This window comes from Heteronotia binoei, chromosome 2 (assembly GCF_032191835.1).
Source record: "Heteronotia binoei isolate CCM8104 ecotype False Entrance Well chromosome 2, APGP_CSIRO_Hbin_v1, whole genome shotgun sequence".
NCBI lineage: Eukaryota > Metazoa > Chordata > Lepidosauria > Squamata > Gekkonidae > Heteronotia > Heteronotia binoei.
This window is the reverse complement of record NC_083224.1, coordinates 197,958,632-197,981,787: the sequence shown is the minus strand read 5'-3', so window position 1 is coordinate 197,981,787 and position 23,156 is coordinate 197,958,632. Positions and strand designations below refer to the sequence as shown.

The window sequence follows — 23,156 nt, the reverse complement described above, 5'->3', positions numbered from 1 at the left end:
TGTCACATAAGAACATAAGAGAAGCCATGTTGGATCAGGCCAAGGGCCTATCCAGACCAACACTCTGTGTCACACAGTGGTCAAAAAAACCCAAGTGCCATCAGGAGGTCCATCAGTGGGGCCAGGACACTAGAAGCCCTCCCACTGTTGCCCCCCCCCCCAAGCACCAAGAATACAGAGCATCACTGCCTCAGATAGAAGAACATAAGAGAAGCCATGTTGGATCAGGCCAATGGCCCATCCAGTCCAACACTCTCTTTCACACAGTGACCAAAAAAAACAGGTGCCATCAGGAGGTCCACCAGTGGGGCCAGGACACTAGAAGCCCTCCTACTGTGCCCTACAGTTGGCCCTACAGTCTCATGGCCCCAAAGGTGCACAAACCTCAATCAAGGTTGCCAGCTTATTTGCCATACTTCATAATATCATGTTAATCAACTGATTTTTTTCTTTACTTTCTCCCTAAGGCAACCTAACAATTTATACGTGATCCATGTTAGATACTGAACCAGTTGGCATGAAAAATTTATTCCTTTATTTTCTTCTTTTCACAGTTAGTTCTATTATGAGTCGACTCAATGGTAGGGTTGCCAATCCCCAGGTGCGGGCAGGGGATCCCCCGGTTTGGAGGCCCTCCCCCCGCTTCAGGGTCGTAAGAAAGCAGGGGGAGGGGAGGGAAATGTCTGCTGGGAACTCTGTTATTCCCTATGGAGATTTATTCCCATAGAAAATCATGGAGAATTGATCTGCGGGTATCTGGGGCTCTGGGAGGGCTGTTTTTTGGGGTAGAGGCACCAAATTTTCAGTATAGCATCTAGTGCCTCTCCCCAAAATACCCCCCAAGTTTCAAAAAGATTGGAGCAGGGGATCCAATTCTATGAACCCCAAACGAAGGTGCCCCTATGCTTCATGATTTCCTATGGAAGGAAGGCATTGAAAAGGTGTGCCGTCCCTTTAAATGTGATGGCCAGAACTCCCTTTGGAGTTCAATTATGCTTGTCACAGCCTTGATCTTTGCTCCACCCCTAATGTCTCCTGGCTCTACCCCCAAAGTCTCCTGGCTCCACCCCCAAAGCCCCCAGATATTTCTTGAATTGGACTTGGCAACACTACCCAACGGTCAATACGCATCCTGAACATCTTATTAATATAATTCTTTAACTTTATAGTTTTGTGATGCCACAATCCCCAACACTAAGGAGAAGCAATAATCAACAATGGGATCATGGTAGGGTTGCCAAGTCCAATTCAAGAAATATCTGGGGACTTTGGGGGTGGAGCCAAGATCAAGGTTGTGACAAGCATAATTGAACTCTAAAGGGAGTTCTGGCCATCACATTTAAAGGGACGGCACACCTTTTCAATGCCTTCCTTCCATACGAAATAATGGATAGGGGCACCTTCTTTGGGGGCCCACAGAATTGGACCCCCTGGTCCAATCTTTTTGAAACTTGGGGGGTATTTTGGGGAGGGGCACTAGATGTTATACTGAAAATTCGGTGCCTCTACCCCAAAAAACAGCCCCCCAGAGCCCCAGATACCTGCGGATCAATTCTCCATGATTTTCTATGGGAATAAATCTCCCTAGGGAATAATAGAGTTCCCAGAAGACATTTCCCTCCCCTCCCCCCGCTTTCTGAGGACCCTGAAGCGGGAGGAGGGCCTCCAAACCGGGGGATCCCCTGCCCCCACCTGGGGATTGGCAACCCTAGATAACGGAGGAGATAAATTACAAAAAACAAACAACAAACTGTGATGTGAATAGGCGACCATACTTTTTTTATATAATTCCTCATTGATATACATACTTTTTAAATATAAAACCGCTTATATGAACATATGAACATATGAAGCTGCCTTATACTGAATCAGACCCTGGGTCCATCAAAGTCAGTATTGTCTACTCAGACTGGCAGCGGCTCTCCAGGGTCTCAAGCTGAGGATTTTCACACCTATTTGCCTGGACCCTTTTTTGGAGATGCCGGGGATTGAACCTGGGACCTTCTGCTTCCCAAGCAGATGCTCTGCCACTGAGCCGCAACCCCATTCATGGCTCTCCAGGGTCTCAAGCTGAGGATTTTCACACCTATTTGCCTGGACCCTTTTTTAGTGGAGATGCCAGGGATTGAACCTGGGACCTTCTGCTTCCCAAGCAGATGACAAATGTCTTACATACAAAAATCCACAACAGCGATCATAAAAGACATTCAAACCAATTGCAACGGAGCCCATAGTGATTTTTAAGTGGTACAACATACAAGTAACTAGTTGCAATAAACAGGTTTATTGTAACTAGTTACTTGTAGTTACAATAAGGCTGCATTTAATTGTGGGGAACATTCTCTTAAGAAGGACCAGTAGTTGGTAGTTTTGCAGAGTTCGTTGGCCAGCAAAAAGAAGCGAAGACTTTGTTCCTTCTCAATTCGAAGAATGGCTTTCTCAATAAATTTATACAGAATTATCTCATTGCTTGCATAGCTTACAATTTGAGAGCATTAGACCAATATTAAATTGAAGGCTGGAACCGGATGAATAGGCTTGCTCCTTACAGATAAGCACATTGCAACTATGGGTGAGTTTTAAGAGTATATGTTCCCTGTAATGGTGAAATTGAATAATTTGGAGATTAAGTTATGATTTCATCCCTGGGTCTCAAAAATGCACCGTAATACTCCAATAACAACCTTTATTAGTATTTTGTTATTTGTGTTTTTAAGGTGGTTCTACAGGAAGCCTCAGTGCCTGTATGGGAAGTGTTTGGGCCAGCAATAAACTGGAAGATTTTTGCACTTGCTTTGAGCGAAGGAAGCTGGCTTACTCCTTTATCGTATACAACACAAGACAAGGACTTTTTGTAATACTGATGAAGTGTAATACGAAACGCGTTTATTGTAACTAGTTACTTGCATGTTGTACCACTTAAAAATCACTATGGGTTCTGTTGCAATTGGTTTGAATGTCTTTTATGGTTGCTATTGTGGATTTTTGTATCTAAGACATTTGTCAATCTATAAGCAGTTTTATATTTTAAAAGTATGTATATCAATAAGTAATTATATTAAAAAGTATGGCAGCCTATTTACATCACAGTTTGTTGTTTGTAATTAATCCCCAGGTGGGGGCAGGGGATCCCCCGGTTTGGAGGCCAGGGTCATCAGAAAGTGGGGGGGAGGGAAATGTCTGCTGGGCACTCCATTATTCCATATGGAGACCGATTCCCACAAGGTATAATGGTGAATTGATCTGTGGGTATCTGCGGCTCTGGAAGGGGGGTCTGTTTTTTGAGGTAGAGCCACCAAATTTCCAGCATAGCATCCAGTACCTTTCTTCAAAACACCCTCCAAGTTTCAGAAAGATCGGAGAAGGGGACCCAATTCTATGAGCCCCCCCAAAAGGTTCCCCCATCCTTCATTATTTCCCATGGAGGGAAAGCATTTAAAAGATGTGAGGTCCCTTTAAATGTAATGGCCAACACTCCCTTTGGAATTCAGTTATGCTCGTTACAACCTTATTACTGGCCCCACCCCTGAAATCTCCTGGCCCCACTCCTAAAGTCCCCAGGTATTTCTTGAATTGGACCTGGCAACCCTAGAGAGGGGATTCGAACTCGCGTCTCCCAGGTCCTAGCCTGCCACTTTCACCAATAGAACAACAGGTGAAGCAGGGTTAATAGCAGGTGGGGCGTCACTGACAGGAGAGCTGCTACTGAGGCTGCGCAGTAACCTAACGAGCAGCTCCACAGAACGTCCACACAGTTCGGCTCCTTCCCGGACTTTCCACTGCGCATGCGAACTGCTCGGCTTTTCTTCCTCTTTTCCCGCCTGTAATCCACATCTTCATCTTGATTGGCTATTCTAAAAAATTTCCCTCCCCCCCCCCTTCTTCATTGTGATTGGCTTATTTCCCACCTCGTCTTCCCCGTCTATTCTGTCTTCTCAGAACTCACCCACGCTGCCGTTCGCTGTTTCACTGCGAGTGCGCACGAACTCAATTACGATTGGCTACCTTTCCCTCTGCTATCGATTCTGCCGCGCCCCTCCCCTTTTCACTACTAGTTCCGCTCTGATTCGTTTACGTCCTAAAAAAAGTCCCTCCTCCCCCATTCTGATTGGTTCAACTGGAACAGTCCCGTTCTCCCCCCCCTCCCACACAACCACACCCCCCTCTATTCTTTCTCCTCTCAGCACTGTTTAGCGCGCGTGCGCGCGCACTTCCATCGGATTCTGCCGCGTATGTTGTCACTCCCCCTCCTTCCCCGGCCGTTGAGAAGAGCGCTTTGTTACGCGTGCGCACGAAGAGTCCTCGCGCCGCCTCGATCGGCGCGAGGCCGAGGCCTGATTGGACGAGAGGAGGCGGAAGGGGGCGGGAGCGCTTGGTTCGTTACAGCCGGGCTGGTCGGCGGTTCCCCCCCCTCCTCGGAATCCGCGCAGGCGCAGTAGCGGCGCGCGGCCTAGTCGTCGTCGTTGTCGTCGTCGAGGAGGCCGTTTCCGTGAGGGGGGGAAAGGGAAAAAGGAGCCGACCGAGGAAGCGACCCGCCGCCATCATGAGCGTGGAGGCGTACGGGCCCAGCTCGCAGACGCTGACCTTCCTGGACACCGAGGAGGCCGAGCTGCTGGGCGCCGACACGCAGGGCTCTGAGTTCGAGTTCACCGACTTCACTTTGCCCAGTCAGACCCAGACGCCGCCCGGGGGAGGCGGAGGAGGAGGAGGCGCCGTCGCCCAGGGAAACCCCGCGGCGCCCGGAGGAGGAGGAGGAGGAGTGGGCCCGCCTTCAGCCCTCGCTGCCGGGCAGCTCGAAGCCCAGGTGAGGGGCGGAAGGAAGGAAGGGAGCAGGGCCGGGGGTGGCCAGTTAGCCAGTTGACTCAAGACCTGTGTGCTGCCTGCTTTATTATTAGTATTATTGGGCTCTGAGTTCTAGTTGTGACAGCTTGTCCCCCCGCTTGCGGGGCAGCGAGGCCCGGGTACAGCACTATATCGACCTATCTCATCTCCTTAAGTCGTTTGTTTTAATCCAGGGGTGGCCAGACTTACTGTAAGAGCCACGAAGAATAAACGGCAGATGTTTGAGAGTCGCAGGACACGAACGGCAGATGTTTGAGAGCCGGAAGGAAAGGAAGCAAATGCATGGGGGAGGGATGGAGAGGCAGAAAGAAAGCAGCTTTCACTTTAAACTGGCATTCTCCAAGCCAGCTGATGGGGGGAGCCTTGAGAGCCACACAGGTATGTGTGAAAGGGCCATATGTGGGTTCCGAGCCACGGTTTGGGCACCCCTGCTTTAATGGATCAGCCACCGCTCGGGTTGCCAAGTCCAGTTCAAGAAATATCTGGGGACTTTGGGGGAGGAGCCAGCAGACATTGGAGGTGTCTGTCTGTCATCTGTCATCATCGTCAATCATGTATCTATCTAGTCTATCTATCAGATGTCTGAGAGAATGAAGGAAAACAAATGCATGGGGGAGGGATGGAGAGGTAGAAAGAAAGCAACTTCAACTTTAAATACATTCTCCAAGCCAGCTGATGGGGCGTTAGGAGCTTTAAGAGCCACACAAATATGTGTGAAAGGGCCATGTGTGGGTTCCGAGCACCCCTGCTTTAATGGATCAGCCACCACTCGGGTTGCCAAGTCCAATTCAAGAAATATCTGGGGGCTTTGGGGGAGGAGCCGGGAGACACTGGAGCTGTCTGTCTGTTTGTCTTATCTGTCTGTCATCTCTGTTCTTCAGTCTGTCAGATGTCTGAGAGAAGGAAGGAAAGCAAATACATGGGGGAGGGATGGAGAGGTAGAAAGAAAGCAACTTTAACTTTAAACTGGCATTCTCCAAGCCAGCCGATGGGGCAGTGGGAGCCTTGAGAGCCACACAAACATGTGACTCCTGAGCCGCAGTTTGGGCACCCCTGCTTTAATGAATCATCCACCACTTGGGTTGCCAAGTCCAATTCAAGAAATATCTGGGGACTTTGAGGGTGGAGCCAGGAGACACTTGGGGTGGAGCCAGGTTGTAACAAGCATAATTGAACTCCAAAGGGAGTTCTGGCCATCACGTTTAAAGGGACCGCGCACCTTTTAAATGCCTTCCTTCCACTGGAATAATGAAGGATAGGGGCACCTTTTGGAACTCATAGAATTGGTCCCTTGGTCCAATCGTTTTGAAACTTGGAGGGTGTTTCGAAGAGAGGCATTGGATGCTAAGCTGCAAATTTGTTGTCTCTACCTCAAAAAGCAGTCCCCCCCAGCCCCAGATACCCGTGGATCAGTTCTCCGTTATACCCTATGGGAATCAATCTCCATAAGGAATAATGGAGTGCCCAACTGACACTTCCCTCCCTCTACTCTCGCTTTCTGATGACCCTGAAACAGGGGGGGGGGGCCTCTGGGGGATCCCCTGCCCCCATCTGAGGATTGGCAACTTTAGCCACCTCCCACACATAGACTCTTCTCTGGAAAAGAAGTTCACAGTGCCAAAGAGGTTAAGGTGCAGATTTTTGCATTATCGGAGACAGAGAGTAACAAACAATTTCAATCCTCCAAGCACCAGCAGTATGGCTCTAAGCACTTCGGGGGGGGGGGGGTGGAACGGGATGGTGGGGGCTCTATTAGACACTCTGGGTTTGTGGGTGTGCACATGCAGACGAAGTCTAACAGGATCCTCTGTTTCATTTGCGTGGGCGGGGAGAAAGTTATACAGGGAGCGTGTTTGACACTGCAGAGGTCTAAAACCCAGCCTATAACAAAGCAGGCAAAAAGACTTTGTCAACGCTTGGCTGAGTTGAGGCTGAGGTGCAGAACTTGTGGTAGGAGAGAAGCAATACTCCCTCTAAGTTGCAGAGTCTCGTGAGCAAAAATTCTACTTTGTGAGCTACGGGCATGAAAGTTGCGAGCTGCTGCAAAAATTATTGTGCTCTAGGGTCATCCTTCCTGAGCTGAGGCACAAATCTGTGAGCTAGCTCACACTAATTCAGCTTAGAGGGAACACTGGAGAGGAGGTTGGTAGGTGCTTATACCTTTTGTTTCTTCTGTTTACCTGCCTGCGTCCTTCCAGCTGCCTTTATCCTGCCCAGGAGCTCACAGTGGCCACGGTAGTTTTCCTCACCTTGACTTTGCACTCGCAACAGCCCTGTGAGGGAGGTCAGGGTTACACAGGGAGGCTGAATGTGGGTCCAAAGCCTGGTTCGCCCTTTGTAAGCAGCACACCGTACTGTGGTTATGTGAACAAAGTTTGAGGCAGGTGGCACCTTTAAGACCAACAAAGTTTTTTGCAAGGTCTGAGCTTTCATGTATGCGTGCACTTTTTCCAATATGTTGCAATGGAAGTTACCAGTCTAGGCTTACAGTGTGGTTTATCTGGAAGCGTACAGTGGAAAGAGCAGTCTCTTATGAGGGGAGTTCTCTTGTTTGTCTAAGACCAGTTGTGCTTTAAGGAACAATTGCAGTTAAGGCTTTTAATCTGAGTTCCGTCATCCACGTTTCAGTTTATACGTGAACCGTGCGCGACAAGATTTTTGCTGGTCTGTTTTAGATACGACTTTCTTTACTCATGTTTGCAATTAAATGGGGTGAGGAAGAAAAGTAGTTTGGCAGGGTTAGCTTTTGCATTTCTGGAAGAATAAAAATAAGAGGTATTCTTTCATCACAGCCACGTTTAGTTGAAGTGGACAGTGCGTGTAACTTGTAAAGGCAGTTGGAGGGGAGGGGAAAGGAGATGGAGGGTGCGTTTCGTATTTCTAGTATTTCATGGCATTGTGGTAGTGCTTCATGTATCTGACAAGGCATGGGAACTTATGTTACAGTACCAAGTTGCTCTTTAAGTAGCTCAAGACTTTATGTTTTGCTGGGACCAACTAATAAAGCTACCCCTTTGAAACTGTAATTGTTTGTACTTTGTGTGTATGGGAACAGAAATATAATAGGCCATAAAAACAAGAGCAAATGTTTATACATGGCTATGCTTAATTGAATTGGGCTGGTATCTATTAAAATATGGAAGGGGGTCTTTGTTATAGAGACAACACTCTTTGACTCTTAATCTAAACAGCATATAATGTGGTGAAGAAATGGCAGAGTTTCATGGATGTAGCTTTTTCTAGACAAAACTATTTTTTGGTGGGGGAGAAGTATTGGGGAGAGGTAAAGTTATATGTGATAAATTAGAGAACCTGTTTTAGTCACAGCTGCATTTTGCTGAGCAGGGGCCAATATGTAGAATCTTTTGTTAGTGAAGCTCTCTTTTTGAAAGGGGGGGGGGAGATCTGGGGAAGTCTTGGCTAAAAGCGCCTGAAATTAGGGGGAAATGAAGAAATAGGATTTGGGGGTGAGAACAAGAATAATTGTTTAACTTTGGGTAAAAGTGGGGGGGGGATTCCTTTGGGATGGGAGTTTGGGGTGCATAGGTACATATATATAATGTGAGTCATTTACAAAGGCATCCCTGCCTACTCACCTGTGAAGATGAAGAAGAAGAAGATATTGGATTTATATCCCGCCCTCCACTCCAAAGAGTCTCAGAGCGGCTCACAATCTCCTTTACCTTCCTCCCCACAACAGACACCCTGTGAGGCGGGTGGGGCTGAGAGGGCTCTCACAGCAGCTGCCCTTTCAAGGACAGCGGTTCAGAGCGGCCTACAATCTCCTTTCTTTTCCTCCCCCGGAACAGACACCCTGTGAGGCAGGTGGGGCTGAGAGAGCTCTCCCTGAAGCTGCCCTTTCAAGGACAGAGTCTCAGAGCAGCCTACAATCTCCTCTCCCTTCCTCCCCCACAACAGACACCCTGTGAGGTGGGCGGGGCTGGAGAGGGCTCTCACAGCAGCTGCCCTTTCAAGGACAACCTCTGCCAGAGCTATGGCTGACCCAAGGCCATGCTAGCAGGTGCAAGTGGAGGAGTGGGGAATCAAACCCGGTTCTCCCAGATAAGAGTCCGCACACTTAACCACTACACCAAACTGGCTCTCTCTCTGTGGCAGCTCGTACAGTAGGAAACTCCACTCCAGTACCTGCTTACAACCGTAGGGTGTGTTTTTTTTGTAGCTGTGTTTTAGGGACTGGGCAAAGGAATACTTGCATGTGTGTTTTAATAGTACTGGCTGATGGATGATGAGACATACCAAGGGAAGTGTAACATGGCATTTTGCAAGCCTGTGGCTAAAGCAATCTCCTGGAGAAGTTGAATGAAGAACATATAAAGATGTCTATATCGAGGCACTTCCTGGATCACCTCACTAAGGGAACAGTTTCCTGCCTAACCACGGAAGGGCTGCTTGGCTGTTGAGGGATCCAGTAGTTTAGTCTCTGGCTGTTGCTGGAAGCAGGGTGTGCACTCACACATGTGCATGCGTGAGGAAGGCTACTTGAGCTCACAGATTCCTAGAGTCTGAAAAGGAAGGGCACCCAGTTTGTTTTATGGAACTGCCTTGCAGCAGTAGAGGTTCCTGGGCGTCCCTTCCACGCGCTGAGAAGTTGAATCAATGCTCACTGTGAAAACAAGTGGCAGCAAGCGGTGCCCAGAGTTGCATACTCTGCTAGAAGTGTGTCCTTTAAGGACTTTGCACAGGTGTGAGTTTTCTCATGATAACAGCAGGATTTCCGCTCATGTCAACACTGGGAACATCCCCTGGTTACCTTGTTTCTTGGGCACACTGTGGTTCAGTTTTGTTTTTGGTTGCGATGGTAGTGCGCCATCACGTCACTTGTTATGGGCTTTGTCTGGCTGTGCATGTTTACAAGGGCTTTGTGCTCGTGCCCTTGTCCGGCTTCACCTTCCTCACCTGCTGGCTGCAAATGTGTTGTAGAACAGACTTTTTTGCATATTTCCATGACATAAGGTGGGCACGTAACTGTTTTAATACAGAAGCCCTGGACCGCATAATTTGGCATCCTTCCTTACACCACCAGAATTTTCTTTCTGAAAGACATGTACGTTATTGCTCTGGGCTTATTTTCACAAGGAATTCTGCTTTCGTTTGTCGGCAATTTGACGTCAATGCCCACTCCCCTAACTTCCTGACCCATCTGGGCGTATATACTGGCACACCCGGGATTGCCCGATTGTTCGCCATCTTGGGAGTTGTGTTGTGTGACGAGATTTTAAATTAGATTGTTTTGATGTGTTTTAATCGTTTTACCTGGTTGTAACCCGCCCTGAACCTGCTTGCAAGGGAGGGTGGGATAGAAATGCAATAAAAAATAAATAAATTATCCTTTGGGACTTAGAAGAGTTTGAAACTCTCGTTCCGGCTGCGGGAAACACTGCCAAATATTCACCGCTAGGGAAAGCCAGAAATTCAGTGCTGTCCATCTGCAGGGAAAACTCCCATCAGAGAAGTGACTTTTTTTTTTTAATGCTGCCAATGCTACAGAGGTAGAATGTGCCTCTTTCAGAGAGTTACCTTGCCCCAGGCTTCAGCATCTGTATTGTGAGCAGGCTTTGAATTCAGCAGGATCCCACAGGAGCACAGCTTCTGAACCTTTCTGAGGGTTCCCCCTCCTCCTCCTCCCCACCACCTACCTTGTCCATTGAATAGGAGGTGCAGCTGCATAACAATCCCTGGATTAGGAGAGCGGGCAGCCAGCCAGCCACCAGGAGCTTGGCCACGCCCCCAGCAGCCCTCATTAACCCCGGGAGAAGCCCACCCCACCCTTTCTCCATTTCTTATGTGATTTTGGAAAGGGAATGGCTTGCTGGCCTTTTGACTGGAGAAAGGAGAGCCCCAGGTAAGTGAGGCCTGCTCAAGCAGGCCTCACCTGCCCGGGGCTCTCCTTCCTTGCGCCAGGTTGCTTTTGGCTGGCGGGGTGGTGGTGGTGGCATATGCTAATGAGTTATGCTAATAAGCTCCGCCACCTATTTTTCTACAAAATGGCCCCTGGTTGTGAGTCGCTTCTCCCCTTTACAAAACTCCTGGCCAGGATGTGGGGTTGTGTATTCTTTCTTTAGTTCCATGGAGGCAGAAAGTTAAGCCCCCCCCCCCCAAACAGCTGCATTCACGAGTGAGCTGCAATCCACTAGCAACAGCCAGCAGTCTTGGTTGCAGGTTCTCTTGCAAAATAGAGTGCTAAACTGTGTTGCTGTAGGAAGTGTATAAAATTGCACGGTTTGCTCTTGTTATTCTGCTGTTACTTAACCCATGTACTTTTGTTGCCCCTTCCGTGTGGGAGGACCTCACGAGTGTTAAATTGAATTAATTAAATATTTATGTTCCCGTCTTTCTCGTGACAGCTCAGGGCACAGGGCCTCTTACATCATTAAATACTAAACTCGGTATGTTCAAACAGTAAAATGGTATCGAAATAATAATTTTTCAAACACCGTGTTTGCAGCCAGGCTAAACGGTGGGATACAAGCCCACATAAATGTTTGCGATTCTCCGCTTTGTTGGTAGGCCAGCTGTATGGCATGGCTGCAGACACCAGAATGAAATCTTGCCATTTATGCACAGGCAATGGGCACATTTTATTAGGGCTGGCCATGATTGTATTATTAAGAGCCCCGTGGCGCAGAGTGGTAAAGCTGCAGTATTGCAGTCAGAGCCTTCTGCTCACGACCTGAGTTCGATCCCGGCGAAAGCTGGGTTTAGGTAGCCGGCTCCAGGTTGACTCAGCCTTCCTTCCTTCCAAGGTTGGCAAATTGAGTACCCAGCTTGCTGGGGGGGAGGACGTGTAGATGACTGGAGAAGGCAGTGGCAAACCACCCCTTTAAAAGTCTGCCATGAAAAAGTCATGATGCGATGTCACCCCAGAGTTGGAAACAACTGGTGCTTGCACAGGGGACTACCTTTACCTACTTTTGATTGTATTATGTTCCTTCACGGTGCGGTCCCCATGTGTTTGGGAGTGCTGTAAATGGGATTGTAGGTAGTTGTTGGCTCGCAGGCGTCTCTGTTCCCTGTGATCTTGCAAGGGCAGGCAACCTAGCGATGCCATCGGGGACTCTGAAAGTTTGTGCTGCATGGTGGTATTAAAAAATATATATTTATCTGGTTCTGGTTTAATGGACATTTCCAGAGAATGTATTTTCCTGACAACAGCAAGGCACCCTAAAGATGGTAATCTCATTTGCTGTCTTTGGAGTAGTTGTTGTAGGAGTTGTTTGTGACCTTTTTTGCAGCTGACCAGGAGCAAACGGCTTTGCTTGCAAGTGCTGCATGTTACCTTGGAAGATACCTATACTGGAAGTTGAAGCAAAAGACCTCTTTGTGTATTAGGCAAATTCCCCAAGAGACAAGCTGCTTCCAGTTTCTTTTCCTTTTACCCAGTGTTCGCTCAAGTGATGGTGTTGAGTCAGGGGAACCTCAGCCAACTTTCTCCTGCCATTTTTCTGGAAACAGGTGAACTTAATTCACTCATATAAAAAAAAACCAATTCTGTAGTCTTGGAGGAAAGCTGAGCAGCTGGTAAGATGGAACGAATTTAATTGGCTTTTTTTCTTCTGTTGCTCCCCGGCTGTTGTGCATTGTTGGTGCAGCGTTCTGTGTGTTGTGTGTTATGAGATGCCCATGGGGCTTGCTGTCTAGAAGTTCGATTCCTTGGGAGAATGGAGTTGCTTTGAGTTGAGTTGTAGCCTTCATCCGGCTGCTGTCTTCTGTGCAGTAATGCAAGGTTGGTTCTGATTGAGGCAAGTTAATAGGAGGGGAACTAAATCATAGTCTGCCTGTAAATGCCGAGTTGCCAAGGCAAAAGGTAGGTTCAGAGGCTGAGGCTTTGCATTAAGGTGTGATTCCTTCTGGTTTTGAATCCCGAATCAAAAGAGAGTGGCCTCTGGGGAGTGAATGGTGGAACTGAGGTCAGTAAGTGGTAGAAGGACGATCTTCTGCTCTTGCTCAGTGGAAGATCTAGCCATCATTGGAAATAATTTGCTGCAAAGGATCGTAGCCTCGGCCACGAGGAAGGCCCCACTGTGTTTGTTTAGCGGGCTCCAGGGCTCCAGTTCCTGCATGCAGATTGAACGATTCATCTCAAACCTCTGATGTTCCCAGCGCTCCGGTTGCCTTTAACTTTGGATTGCCTAGCTAGCCTTTATCTTGGCATGATGAAGAACAACAGAAGCAAGGAGAGGGACCTAGGCTGGTGATTGCTCTAAAACAAGGGGTGTCGAACTCATTTGTTATGGGGGCCGGTTCTGACGCAAATGAGACTTTTGTCGGGCTGATGTCGTGTCGGGCCGGCTGGTGTGTGTTATTTAGAGATAAGGTAGCAGAGATGTAAACTTTTTAAAGGACACAGATAAACATGACTAAAGACTTTAAAAAAAAAAAAAACTTAAAATAAAACAGGCTTAAAACATTCACGCTTGTTGGTCTTAAAGGTGCTTTCTTTGTATTTCTCCCATGGGGATCCAGGAAACTGGGCAAAGGGAGCTCTGGCTCTTTCCCTCCCTCCCAAGGGGACCAGGAGGGGAATTTATTTATTTGATTTATATCCCGCCCTCCCTGCCGAAGCAGGCTCAGGGCAGCTCACAACATCAAATTCCCACAAATCAATTAAATTAATAAGTATTCAAATTACACATTCAGTAATAAAATAAATAAATATATATATATATACACACACACAACACACACACAATGATTAAAACAGTTAAAACAGAAAAAACAGAATATTGAGTTAGTGCTATTCTAGGTGGCGACGGCCTTCTTCCACTTCTCTTAAGTACCGGTGCCAAGTCAATTGAATGCCTGCCAGAGGAGGACAGTCTTGCAAGGCCTTGCGGAACTGCACAAGGTTCCGCAAGGCCCTTGCTTCATCTGGCAGTTGGTTCCACCAGCAGGGGGCTACGTTTGAAAAGGCCCTGTCTCTAGTTGATTTCAATCGGGCCTCCTTCGGGCCCGGGGATTGCTAATAGATTTTGTGATCCCGATCTAAGTACTCTCTGGGGAACATATGGGGAAGGAGCCTCAATCAGTGGAGATAACTGAGGCTTTGCTCTGTAGCTCTGCTGTGCGATCGAGCGAGCCTTGCAAAGCAGGTTGAGATGCAGAAGGAAGCAAGAGAGAGGGAGAAGTAAGCAGATAAGAGCCGGTTGCTCTGCGGCCTGATAGGAGCCCTTCCGGGGGCTGCATGTTTGACATCCCTGCTCTAAAAGGTCTGGTTGGAGACTGGGGGGCCGAGCAAGGGAAGGGTAGGGCAACAGTGCCAGTAGGCAGAGGACTCCTAGGCATGGTATCCTTTCAACATCTCCTGCTGTTTTTCAGAGGGTGGGAAGGAAGAAGGCGTCTGGGAAGCCACGCAGGTGTGTCTTGGGCATTGCAGTATTTAAGGTTATGGGTGCATGCTGGCAAAACGGCCTGTGGTGCAAAAATGATCATCTCTAAGTGATGGAGCAAGAAACCCTTGATAGAGAATCTGTGGGATGTTTAGGCCATAAATAATGAACATGAGCCTATGTGGTCAGACAGGCCAGGAGAGACTGTTTATTTGCTGTGCGGAATGGTCTTGCGGCTGTCCTTGCCAGGTTTCCTTTGTCCATGTACCATTGAAAAACAACTCTAAATTCTCCTTGCAGCAGCTGCATTATATGGGTTGGATCAGTGCTGGTTGCCTGTTTTTAATAAGTGAAATCTAATAAAGGGACTCCCGTGTGTTGTCTGGGCACTGCCACTTACCGGTGCATCCCAAACAAACCAAAAATATTCTTCTTTGAGAAACGGTCGACTGAGGAGGGGTGACATGGTAGAGGTTTACAAGATTATGCATGGGATAGAGAAGGTAGAGAAAGAATTACTTTTCTCTCTTTCTCACAATACAGCTTGTGTACATTCAATGAAATTGCTGAAACAGTCGGGGTTAGAACGGATAAAAGGAAGCACTTCACCCAAAGGGTGATTTTGCACGTGGAATTCACTGCCACAGGAAGGTGGCGGCAGCTACAGACGTAGACAGCTTCAAGAGGGGATTGGATAAGCATCTGGAGTAGAGGTTCCATCAGTGGCTATTAGCCACAGCGTATTGTTGGAACTCTCTATCTGGGGCAGTGATGCTCTGTATTCTTGGTGCTTGGGGGGGCATAGTGGGAGGGCTTCTAGTGTCCTGGCCCCACTGGTGGACCTCCTGATGGCGCCTGGGTTTTTTGGCCACTGTAGGGACACAAGAGTGTCGGACTGGATTTGCTATTGCTCTGACCCAAAATGGCTTGTTATTTATTTAGTAGGCTTATATTCCACCTTTTTCCCAGTAACGGGCTCAGGGCGCATTACAACACAAATTGAAACAATAAAAACCTACAATTTACATTTAAAACAATGCAATAAAAACCAAAACAATAGAACAACAGAACGAAATAAAGCGCATCATCTCTTGTGTTCTTAGGTCAACGGGCCTGATGGCATTCTCCAAAATGGCGCTGCTGGATGACAACGTGCAGAAGACCAGCCAGCTCTTGGCAGAGCTCAATTTTGAGGAAGACGAGGAAGACACGTATTATACCAAAGACCTTCCTGTGCACGCCTGCAGGGTGAGCGGGAGCAGACATCGCTGGAGGGCGGAGATGGGGCTGAAGCTCCAGCGTGGCGTCTCTCTGTGTGACCTAGGGCAGGGGGTTGTCCAAACTTGCTTAACGTAAGAGCCGCAGAGAATAAACATCGGATGTTTGAGAGTCGCAAGACATGAACATCTGATGTTTGAGAGCTGGAAGGAAGGAAAAGATCTGGGGGAGGGAGAGGTAGGAAGAAAGCAACTTTAACTTTAAATGCATTCTCGCCGACCTTTCTGAGAGTCTGGTCTCCATACATGGAGTATCTCGCCTCTCATAGTCAATGTTTTTCACAATTGGAAGTTATCGATGCTATTTATTAGCATTAGATTTTAGAGTGACTCGAACTCTTATTTCGCATGCTCATGCTACTCAGATCAAAGGTTTGCTCAATTTGTTAATTTTACTGTTCTGTCATTGTACCGTTTTACATTCTAAACCACTGCCTACCAGATAATTTTACTTCACTGTCATTGGTTCCTTCAATCTGTACCATGTTGCATTTCTGGGCCACTGCCTACCAGCTCTGTACGGCTCTGCTCAGCTATGCATGGCTTTGCTCACTGTGCTGGATCCTCTCGTCTGATGAAGTGTGCTCAAAAGCACACGAAAGCTGATGTTCTAAATCAAAATTGGTTGGTCTTAATAGGTGCAACTTGACTCCTGCTTTGTTCAACTGCTTCAGACCAACACGGCTGCCCGCTTGGATCTATCTTATTGCAGTGTTGCCCATATGGACTTTATGTATTCCTTTGTTTTGCTTCTCGTACCCACCATGCTAGTATCCCAGACAGGAACTGTTGGTTGTCTGATCATCTTGTAAATGTAACTGTATTTTTTCCACAGATAAAGATAAAGTTGATATTGTCTCTTTAAAAAAAAAAGCAGCATTCTCCAAGCTGCTGAAGAAGTGATTTAAAAGAATAATAATAATAATACCTTTTATTTATATCCCGCCCTCCCCGCCGAGGCAGGCTCAGGGGACTAACAACATTAAATCAATATAACAAATGATACAATACTTTAACAGTAGATAAAAATTGATTAAAATTCTAAAAAACAGTAAAACAATAAAATTAACATCTTGGTGCTATTCTGACAGATAACAAACTCATTTAAGCAGTCTCTCAGTGTTTAGTCGGTGAAGGCTTCACTAAAGAGGAAGGTCTTGCAGGCCCTGCGGAAACGATCAAAGTCCCGCAGGGCCCGTACTTCCTCTGGGAGCTGGTTCCACAGGTGTGGGGCCACAACAGAGAAGGCCCGGGTTGGCGGGTACTCTGCAGTCTTGCTTCCTTCGGCCCTGGGATAGTCAAACAGGTCTTTCCCTGCCGACCTCAGTGCTCTCTGGGGTTCGTATTAAAGAGAGAGATGTCTTCTCCAAGCTGACCGGTGGGGGCTTTGAGAGCCACACAGTATGCTTGAAAGAGCCACAGTTTGACCATCCCTGACCTAGCATCTGCTTTCGGCAGCATCTCATGTCATTCTGAACTGGCACTCGCCACCAGCGACTACTGATGGCGGCCTTTATTGTGCCCTTAACGATGACACGGGGGTTGTTAATTTGGTCCCCTGTCCCTGTGAAGTCAGCCTTTTTTCGTACAGAGGCGTCTTGACTGGAAAGGGCCACTTGCTTCCAGTGGCCTGAATGCTGCGCAGGTTGTGGCAGGGCAAAGCAAAGCTGGGGCTTCTAAGCCTACATCGTGTCTCTGACAATACAGGAAATAATAAGGAATGCAAAGCGTCGGCACCGCGCTCTTTCTGGTAGCAGCTTGGATCTGAAAGCACACCCTGACTGGGCTGTCCCTGAAGAAAGGCATTTGCCTGTTACCCTTTGTGTTACTCTTCCGGAGAGAAACCAGTTTGGTGTAGTTGTTAAGTGTGCAGACTCTTATCTGGGAGAACCGGAGGTTTGATTCCCCACTCCTCCACTCGCAGCTGCTGGAATGGCCTTGGGTCCAGCCAGAGCTCTCTCGTAGGAGTTGTCCTTGAAAGGGAAGCTGCTGTGAAAGCCTTCTCAGCCCCACCAATCTCACAAGGTGTCTGTTGTGGAGGAGGAAGGGGAAAGGAGATTGTGGGCCACTCTGAGACTCTGTCCTTGAAAGAGCAGCTTCTGGGAGAGCTCTCACAGCTCCACCCACCTTACAGGGTGTCTGTTGTGGGGGAGGAAGGGAAAGGAGATTAGAGACCACTCTGAGACTCTGTCCTTGAAAGGGCAGCTGCTGTGAGAGCCCTCTCAGCCCCCACCCCGCCCTCACAGGGTGTCTGTTGTGGGGGAGGAAGGGAAAGGGAGATTGAAGGCCGCTCTGAGACTCTGTCCTTGAAAGGACAACTTCTGTGAGAGTTCTCTCAGCCCCACCCACCTCACAGGGTGTCTGTTGTGGGAAAGGAAGGGAAAGGAGATTGTAGGCTGCTCTGAGACTCTGTCTTTGAAAAGGCAGCTGCTGTGAGAGCTCTCACAAGCCCCACCCACCTCACAGGGTGTCTGTTGTGGGGGAGGAAGGGAAAGGAGATTGTAGGCCGCTCTGAGACTCTGTCCTTGAAAGGGCAGCTTCTGGGAGAGCTCTCTCAGCCCCCACCCACCTCACAGGATGTCTTTTTGTGGGGGAGGAAGATAAAGAAGATTGTAAGCGGCTCTGAGATTTGGGTGGGATATAAATCCAATTTCTTCTTCTCCTTCTTAGCTACTGTGGCAATCCACGACCCAGCTTGCGTGGTCTACTGCAAACACCAGCAAGAAGTGGTTCTGCAACGGCCGTGGGAATAACCTCTGGCAGGTAAAAACAACTATGGATGCTTCAAGTGGTTAGTGCCCTCGATGCTTGTGAATGCATAAAAGTAAGAAAGCAGCCTGTTGCAGAGACAGAAGCCGGTCTGTGTAGCACAGCGTGGTCTGCTCTAACTGGCAGCAGCTCTTGGGAGTCTCTGGCAAGGAGAGGCTTATCCCAGCCCCGCCGGCAAGATCCTTTTAAGCCATCAACGGTACTGTTTTTTGCTGAGCTACAGGTCCTTCCAGTTTTTGTGAGAATTCCCCATGATTTGGAAGTTGTGTCCTCATTAGGGCTTCCTGTGGAACAGCTGGGAATCTCCGCTTCATGGGTGTCGAACTCGTTTGTTATGAGGGCCAGATGGAACATAAATGAGACCTTGTCAGGCCGGGCCATGTGTGCACCTATTTAAGATTAGGTAGCATAAACTTTATAAAGGACACAGACAAGCATAATTAAATATGTTTTTAAAGTAAAATTGAGCATGTTTTAAAACATTAGCGCTCGTTGGTCTTAAAGGCGCTTTCTTTGTATGTCTCCAATGGGATCCAGGGAACTGAGCAAAGGAAGCTCTGGCTCTTTCCCTCCCTCCCTAGGGGACCAAGAGAGAGGGAGCCTCTCAGAAAGAGAGGCTTGGCTCAGTAGTTCTGCTGTTGCGATTGAGAGAGCCTTGCAAAGCAGGCTCTGCCCCCCCTTTTCCCCCCAAGGGAGGGGGCCTCTGCAAATGGCAAAAAATAGAAGTTTTGCTCTGTAGCTCTGCTGTGCGATTGAGCGAGCCTGGCAAAGCAAGCTGTGATGCAGAAGGAAAGCAAGAGAGAGGGAGAAGAAAGCAGATGACAGCCAGTTGCTCGGGGGCCTGATCCAACCCCCGGGCCGCATGTTTGACACCCCTGCTCTATTTGAATCCTGTGAATAGCAGTTTTTAAAAAAATTGGGGGGCAGATCCCTGAAACGCATTGCAGGTTTTTGTCTTGGAAGGGAAGTGGGCCCGAGCAGATGTTGCCGTTCAAACAAGCGCACGTCTTTCTGTGTTGTGTCTCAGCCACATCGTGAATCATCTTGTGAGGGCCAAATGCAAGGAGGTGACTCTTCATAAGGACGGGCCCCTTGGGGAGACGGTCCTGGAATGCTACAACTGCGGCTGCCGAAACGTATTCCTCCTTGGCTTCATCCCCGCCAAGGCCGACTCCGTGGTGGTTTTGCTGTGCAGGTGAGAGAACGTCCGCCTTTGAAGTGGGTTTGTCGCTGGCTCTCGGTGGGACAGCGTCACATCCAGGGGTTGTTTTGTAGAAAAATACGTGGCAGAGCTCATTAGCAGGACTCATTAGCATATGCCGCCGCCCCCCCCCCCCCAAAGCCAAAAGCAACTTGACACAAGAAAGTAGAGCCCCGGGTGTGTGAGGCCTGCTTGGGCTGGCTAGAGATCCCACCCCACCCCCCCACACACACACAGTCAAAAGGCCAGCAAGCCACCTACTGCCCAAAATCACATAAGGAGGAAGGGTGGTGCAGGCTTCTCCAGGGGTTAATGAGGGCTGCCGGGGGCGTGGCAAAGCCCCTGGTGGCTGGCTGGCTGCCCGCTCTCCTAATCCAGGGATTGTGATACAGCTTGCACCTGCTATTCCATGGACGAGGTAGGTGGGGAGGAAGAGGGGGAACCCTCAGAAAGGTTCCTTTGAGCTCCTGCTGAATTCAAGGCCTGGTCACGTCTCTCGGGGAAGATTTCTAGAGTGTTTTAGGTCATTAACATTTTATTGGCGTTTTCCCAATACAAAAAATAAACAAGATTGCAAAGGAACAAGGATTGCAAGTAACATTGCAGCACAGTAAATAATATTGACTATAGCTAAGTATAAACAAGCTGTAAGCTATATCGGACAAGAACATAACAGCAGTGTTACGTATAAAAAAGGAAATAAAAGGTAGGAAACCTAGCAAGTAGATTTAACATCAAGTTATGTCAGATGCCACATAATCAGTTATGGGATTTAAAACCTAAACTTAATTTAAAGAATATCAGTGCAAAGAGTAACGTATGCCATTACTATTATAAAGTGTCCCTTCTGCAACAGTAGTATGTACTTTGTGCAAGATGTAGACCACGACTAACACAAACAGAAGAGGAAAGAAGATATTTCAAAGGGGGGGAAAATTAGAGAGAAAGTTGAGATATTCTGAATTGAATGGTTGGAGATCATGAGTTGCTACATAATCTGTAAATGAAGACCATTTTCCCATGAAATGTGAGTTTTTAGGGCAAACTTCAGAGTGAAATGTGAGCAGTGATTTTTTTCCCACGATAACGATGTCCCAGATTTTGGCAAACCAGCTTGAGAGAGAAGGAGCTCGAGGAGATTTCCGTGATGAAGCAATTGCAGTTCCGGCTGCTACTAGGAGACTGGAGTGTTTTGACAGCAGCTTCTGCCAAATGTCTCCTTGGGCTCGTCTGACAGAATTCTCCTCCAATATCTTGGTTGTGCAGGCAGCCTTGTGCCAGCCAGAGCAGCTTGAAGGATATCAACTGGGACAGTTCGCAGTGGCAGCCTCTGATCCAAGACCGCTGTTTCCTCTCCTGGCTGGTCAAGATCCCCTCCGAGCAGGAGCAGCTGAGAGCTCGGCAGATCACGGCTCAGCAGATAAACAAGCTGGAGGAGCTTTGGAAGGTAGGCGTGGAAACGGAAGGGGGGCGGGGGCTAGCGAAGGGGAGGAGGGAAGCCAGGAGCGCCCGGCGGGCGGGGCTGTGTCTGCATCTGGTACAGAGTTAGGAATCCAGCTTCGTTCATAAAGCAGTCTTGCTTTCCCTTCCCTCATTTCTCCCTTCTGGTTTGGGGTAGAGAAGAAGGTGGGTTTAGGGGATGGAAGGTTTGTTTGACATTGAAAAGTACACAAAGTCCAATAGGACCCAGCTCTGTACAAAACTCAGGATTTTTAAGAAGATGACTGCAGATTTATATCCTCGCCCTTTCCTCTGAATCAGAGACTCAGAGTGGCTTACAATCTCCTATATCTTCTCCCCCCCACAACAGACATCTTGTGAGGTGGGTGGGGCTGGGGAGAACTCTCCCAGAAGCTGCCCTTTCAAAGACCGAGTCTCAGAGCGACCTACAATCTCCTTTTCCTTCCCCCCCCCCCCCAACAGACACCCTGTGAGGTGGGTGGGGCTGAGAGAGCTCTCACAGCAGCTGCCCTTTCAAGGACAGAGTCTCAGAGCAGCCTACAATCTCTCCTTTCCCTTCCTCCCCCCAACAGACACCCCTGTGAGGTGGGTGGGGGCTGAGAGAGCTCTCACAGCAGCTGCCCTTTCAAGGACAGAGTCTCAGGAGCAGCCTACAAATCTCCTTTCCCTTCCTCCCCCACAACAGACACCCTGTGAGGTGGGTGGGGCTGAGAGAGCTCTCACAGCAGCTGCTCCTTTCAAGGACAGAGTCTCAGAGCAGCCTACAATCTGCTTTCCCTTCCTCCCCCAAAACAGACACCCTGTGAGGCGGGTGGGGCTGAGAGGGCTCTCCCAGAAGCTGCCCTTTCAAGGACAGAGTCTCAGAGAAGCCTGCAATCTCCTTTCCCTTCCTCCCCCACAACAGACACCCTGTGAGGTGGGTGGGGCTGAGAGAGCTCTCACAGCAGCTGCCCATTCAAGGACAGAGTCTCAGAGCAGCCTACAATCTCCTTTCCCTTCCTCCCCCACAACAGACACCCTGTGAGGCGGGTGGGGCTGAGAGAGCTCACCCAGAAGCTGCCCTATAGCTGACCCAAGGCCATCCCAGCAGGTGCAAGTTCTCCCAGATAAGAGTCCACACACTTAACCACCTCACCAATCTGGCTCTTTTTGGTCTGGTGGATGCATTTGGTTGGGATAGACCAGCTTTCGGAAACACAGCAAACATTCCTAGGCCCATATCTCCGTGTAATTAACCTGCCAGCCTCCTGAGCCTGGGCACTTAGTTTAAGGGATAAAAGACAGACCAAGTGGGTAGCCATGTTGCACTGAAGCAGCAGAGCAAAGTTTGAATGCAGTGGCCCCTTTAAGACTAAGGAATTTTTATTGAAGATATACACTTTTGTGTGCCAGCACACTTCCTTATACCCAGAACAAAATTTTGTCGGTCTTAAGACACCACTGGATTCAGGCTAGAACAGGGGTAGGGAACGTTCTCTTCCAGATGTTTTTTTGCCTACGACTCCCATCAGCCCCAGCCAGCATGGCCAATGCCTGGGGGCTGATGGGAGTCGTAGGCACAAAAACATCTGGAGAGGCAACGTTCCCTTCCCCTGGGCTAGAAGATGCAGGGGCGGGGAAAGAGCTTCATTGCCTGCTCAGCCGGAGATGCTTCCTGTGCTCCCTGGCTAATTCGAGGGGCTCTTGGGACCTGTTGCAGCAAACTGGCTTTAAGCGACACCTCTTCCACCAGCTAGCTGCGTGGCCATTGACAAGGCCTTCTCCTGTCTGTACCGCAGGGACTTCCGGGGTCGTACAAGGTTAGATAATAGATCGAGATGGGGCAGTTTGTGTTTGTCTGTAGCAGTAAAAAAGAATAGAGCAGCAACTCTCAAAAGCTCATATCCCGCTACAAGTTTTGCTAGTCTTCAAGGTGCTCCTGTGCCGCGGCTCTTTTCTACAGGATAAGGTAATGCACAGGAAACTACAGAAAGCACCATGTAGGTCGGGGGTGTCGAACTCGTGAGGGCCAGATCTGACATAAATGAGATCTTGCCGGGCTGTGTGTGTACCTATTTTAAGACTAAAGTAGCAGAGAGATAAACTTTATAAAGGACGCAGACAAACACAAAGATTTTTAAAAAACCTTAAAACATGCTTAAAACATTAGCACTCGTTGGTCTTGAAGGTGCTTTCTTTGTATCTCTCCCATGGATCCAGGGAGCTCTGGTTCTTTCCTTCCCCAAGGGACCAGGAGGGGGAGGAGCCTCAGCCAATTAA

The 23,156-nt window shown here is 48.5% G+C and overlaps 1 protein-coding gene and 1 long non-coding RNA gene across 2 annotated transcripts in view; both read left to right on the top strand.

Moving 5' to 3' along the window:
• The first annotated feature begins 2,372 nt into the window (after positions 1-2,372).
• LOC132567748 (uncharacterized) lies at positions 2,373-3,082 on the top strand. Its single transcript, XR_009555117.1, has 2 exons — positions 2,373-2,572; positions 2,718-3,082. It is a non-coding gene; the product is annotated as an uncharacterized LOC132567748 (long non-coding RNA).
• Positions 3,083-4,533: 1,451 nt separating this feature from the next.
• The window catches only part of UPF1 (UPF1 RNA helicase and ATPase), a 71,959-nt gene continuing 53,336 nt past the window's right edge, over positions 4,534-23,156 (top strand). The window contains 8 exon segments of the mRNA XM_060232825.1: positions 4,534-4,804; positions 15,293-15,328; positions 15,330-15,447; positions 18,137-18,177; positions 18,179-18,217; positions 18,219-18,229; positions 19,263-19,430; positions 20,703-20,883. Of these exon segments, the coding sequence (XP_060088808.1) occupies positions 4,544-4,804; positions 15,293-15,328; positions 15,330-15,447; positions 18,137-18,177; positions 18,179-18,217; positions 18,219-18,229; positions 19,263-19,430; positions 20,703-20,883 (855 nt within the window). The 5' untranslated portion in view covers positions 4,534-4,543.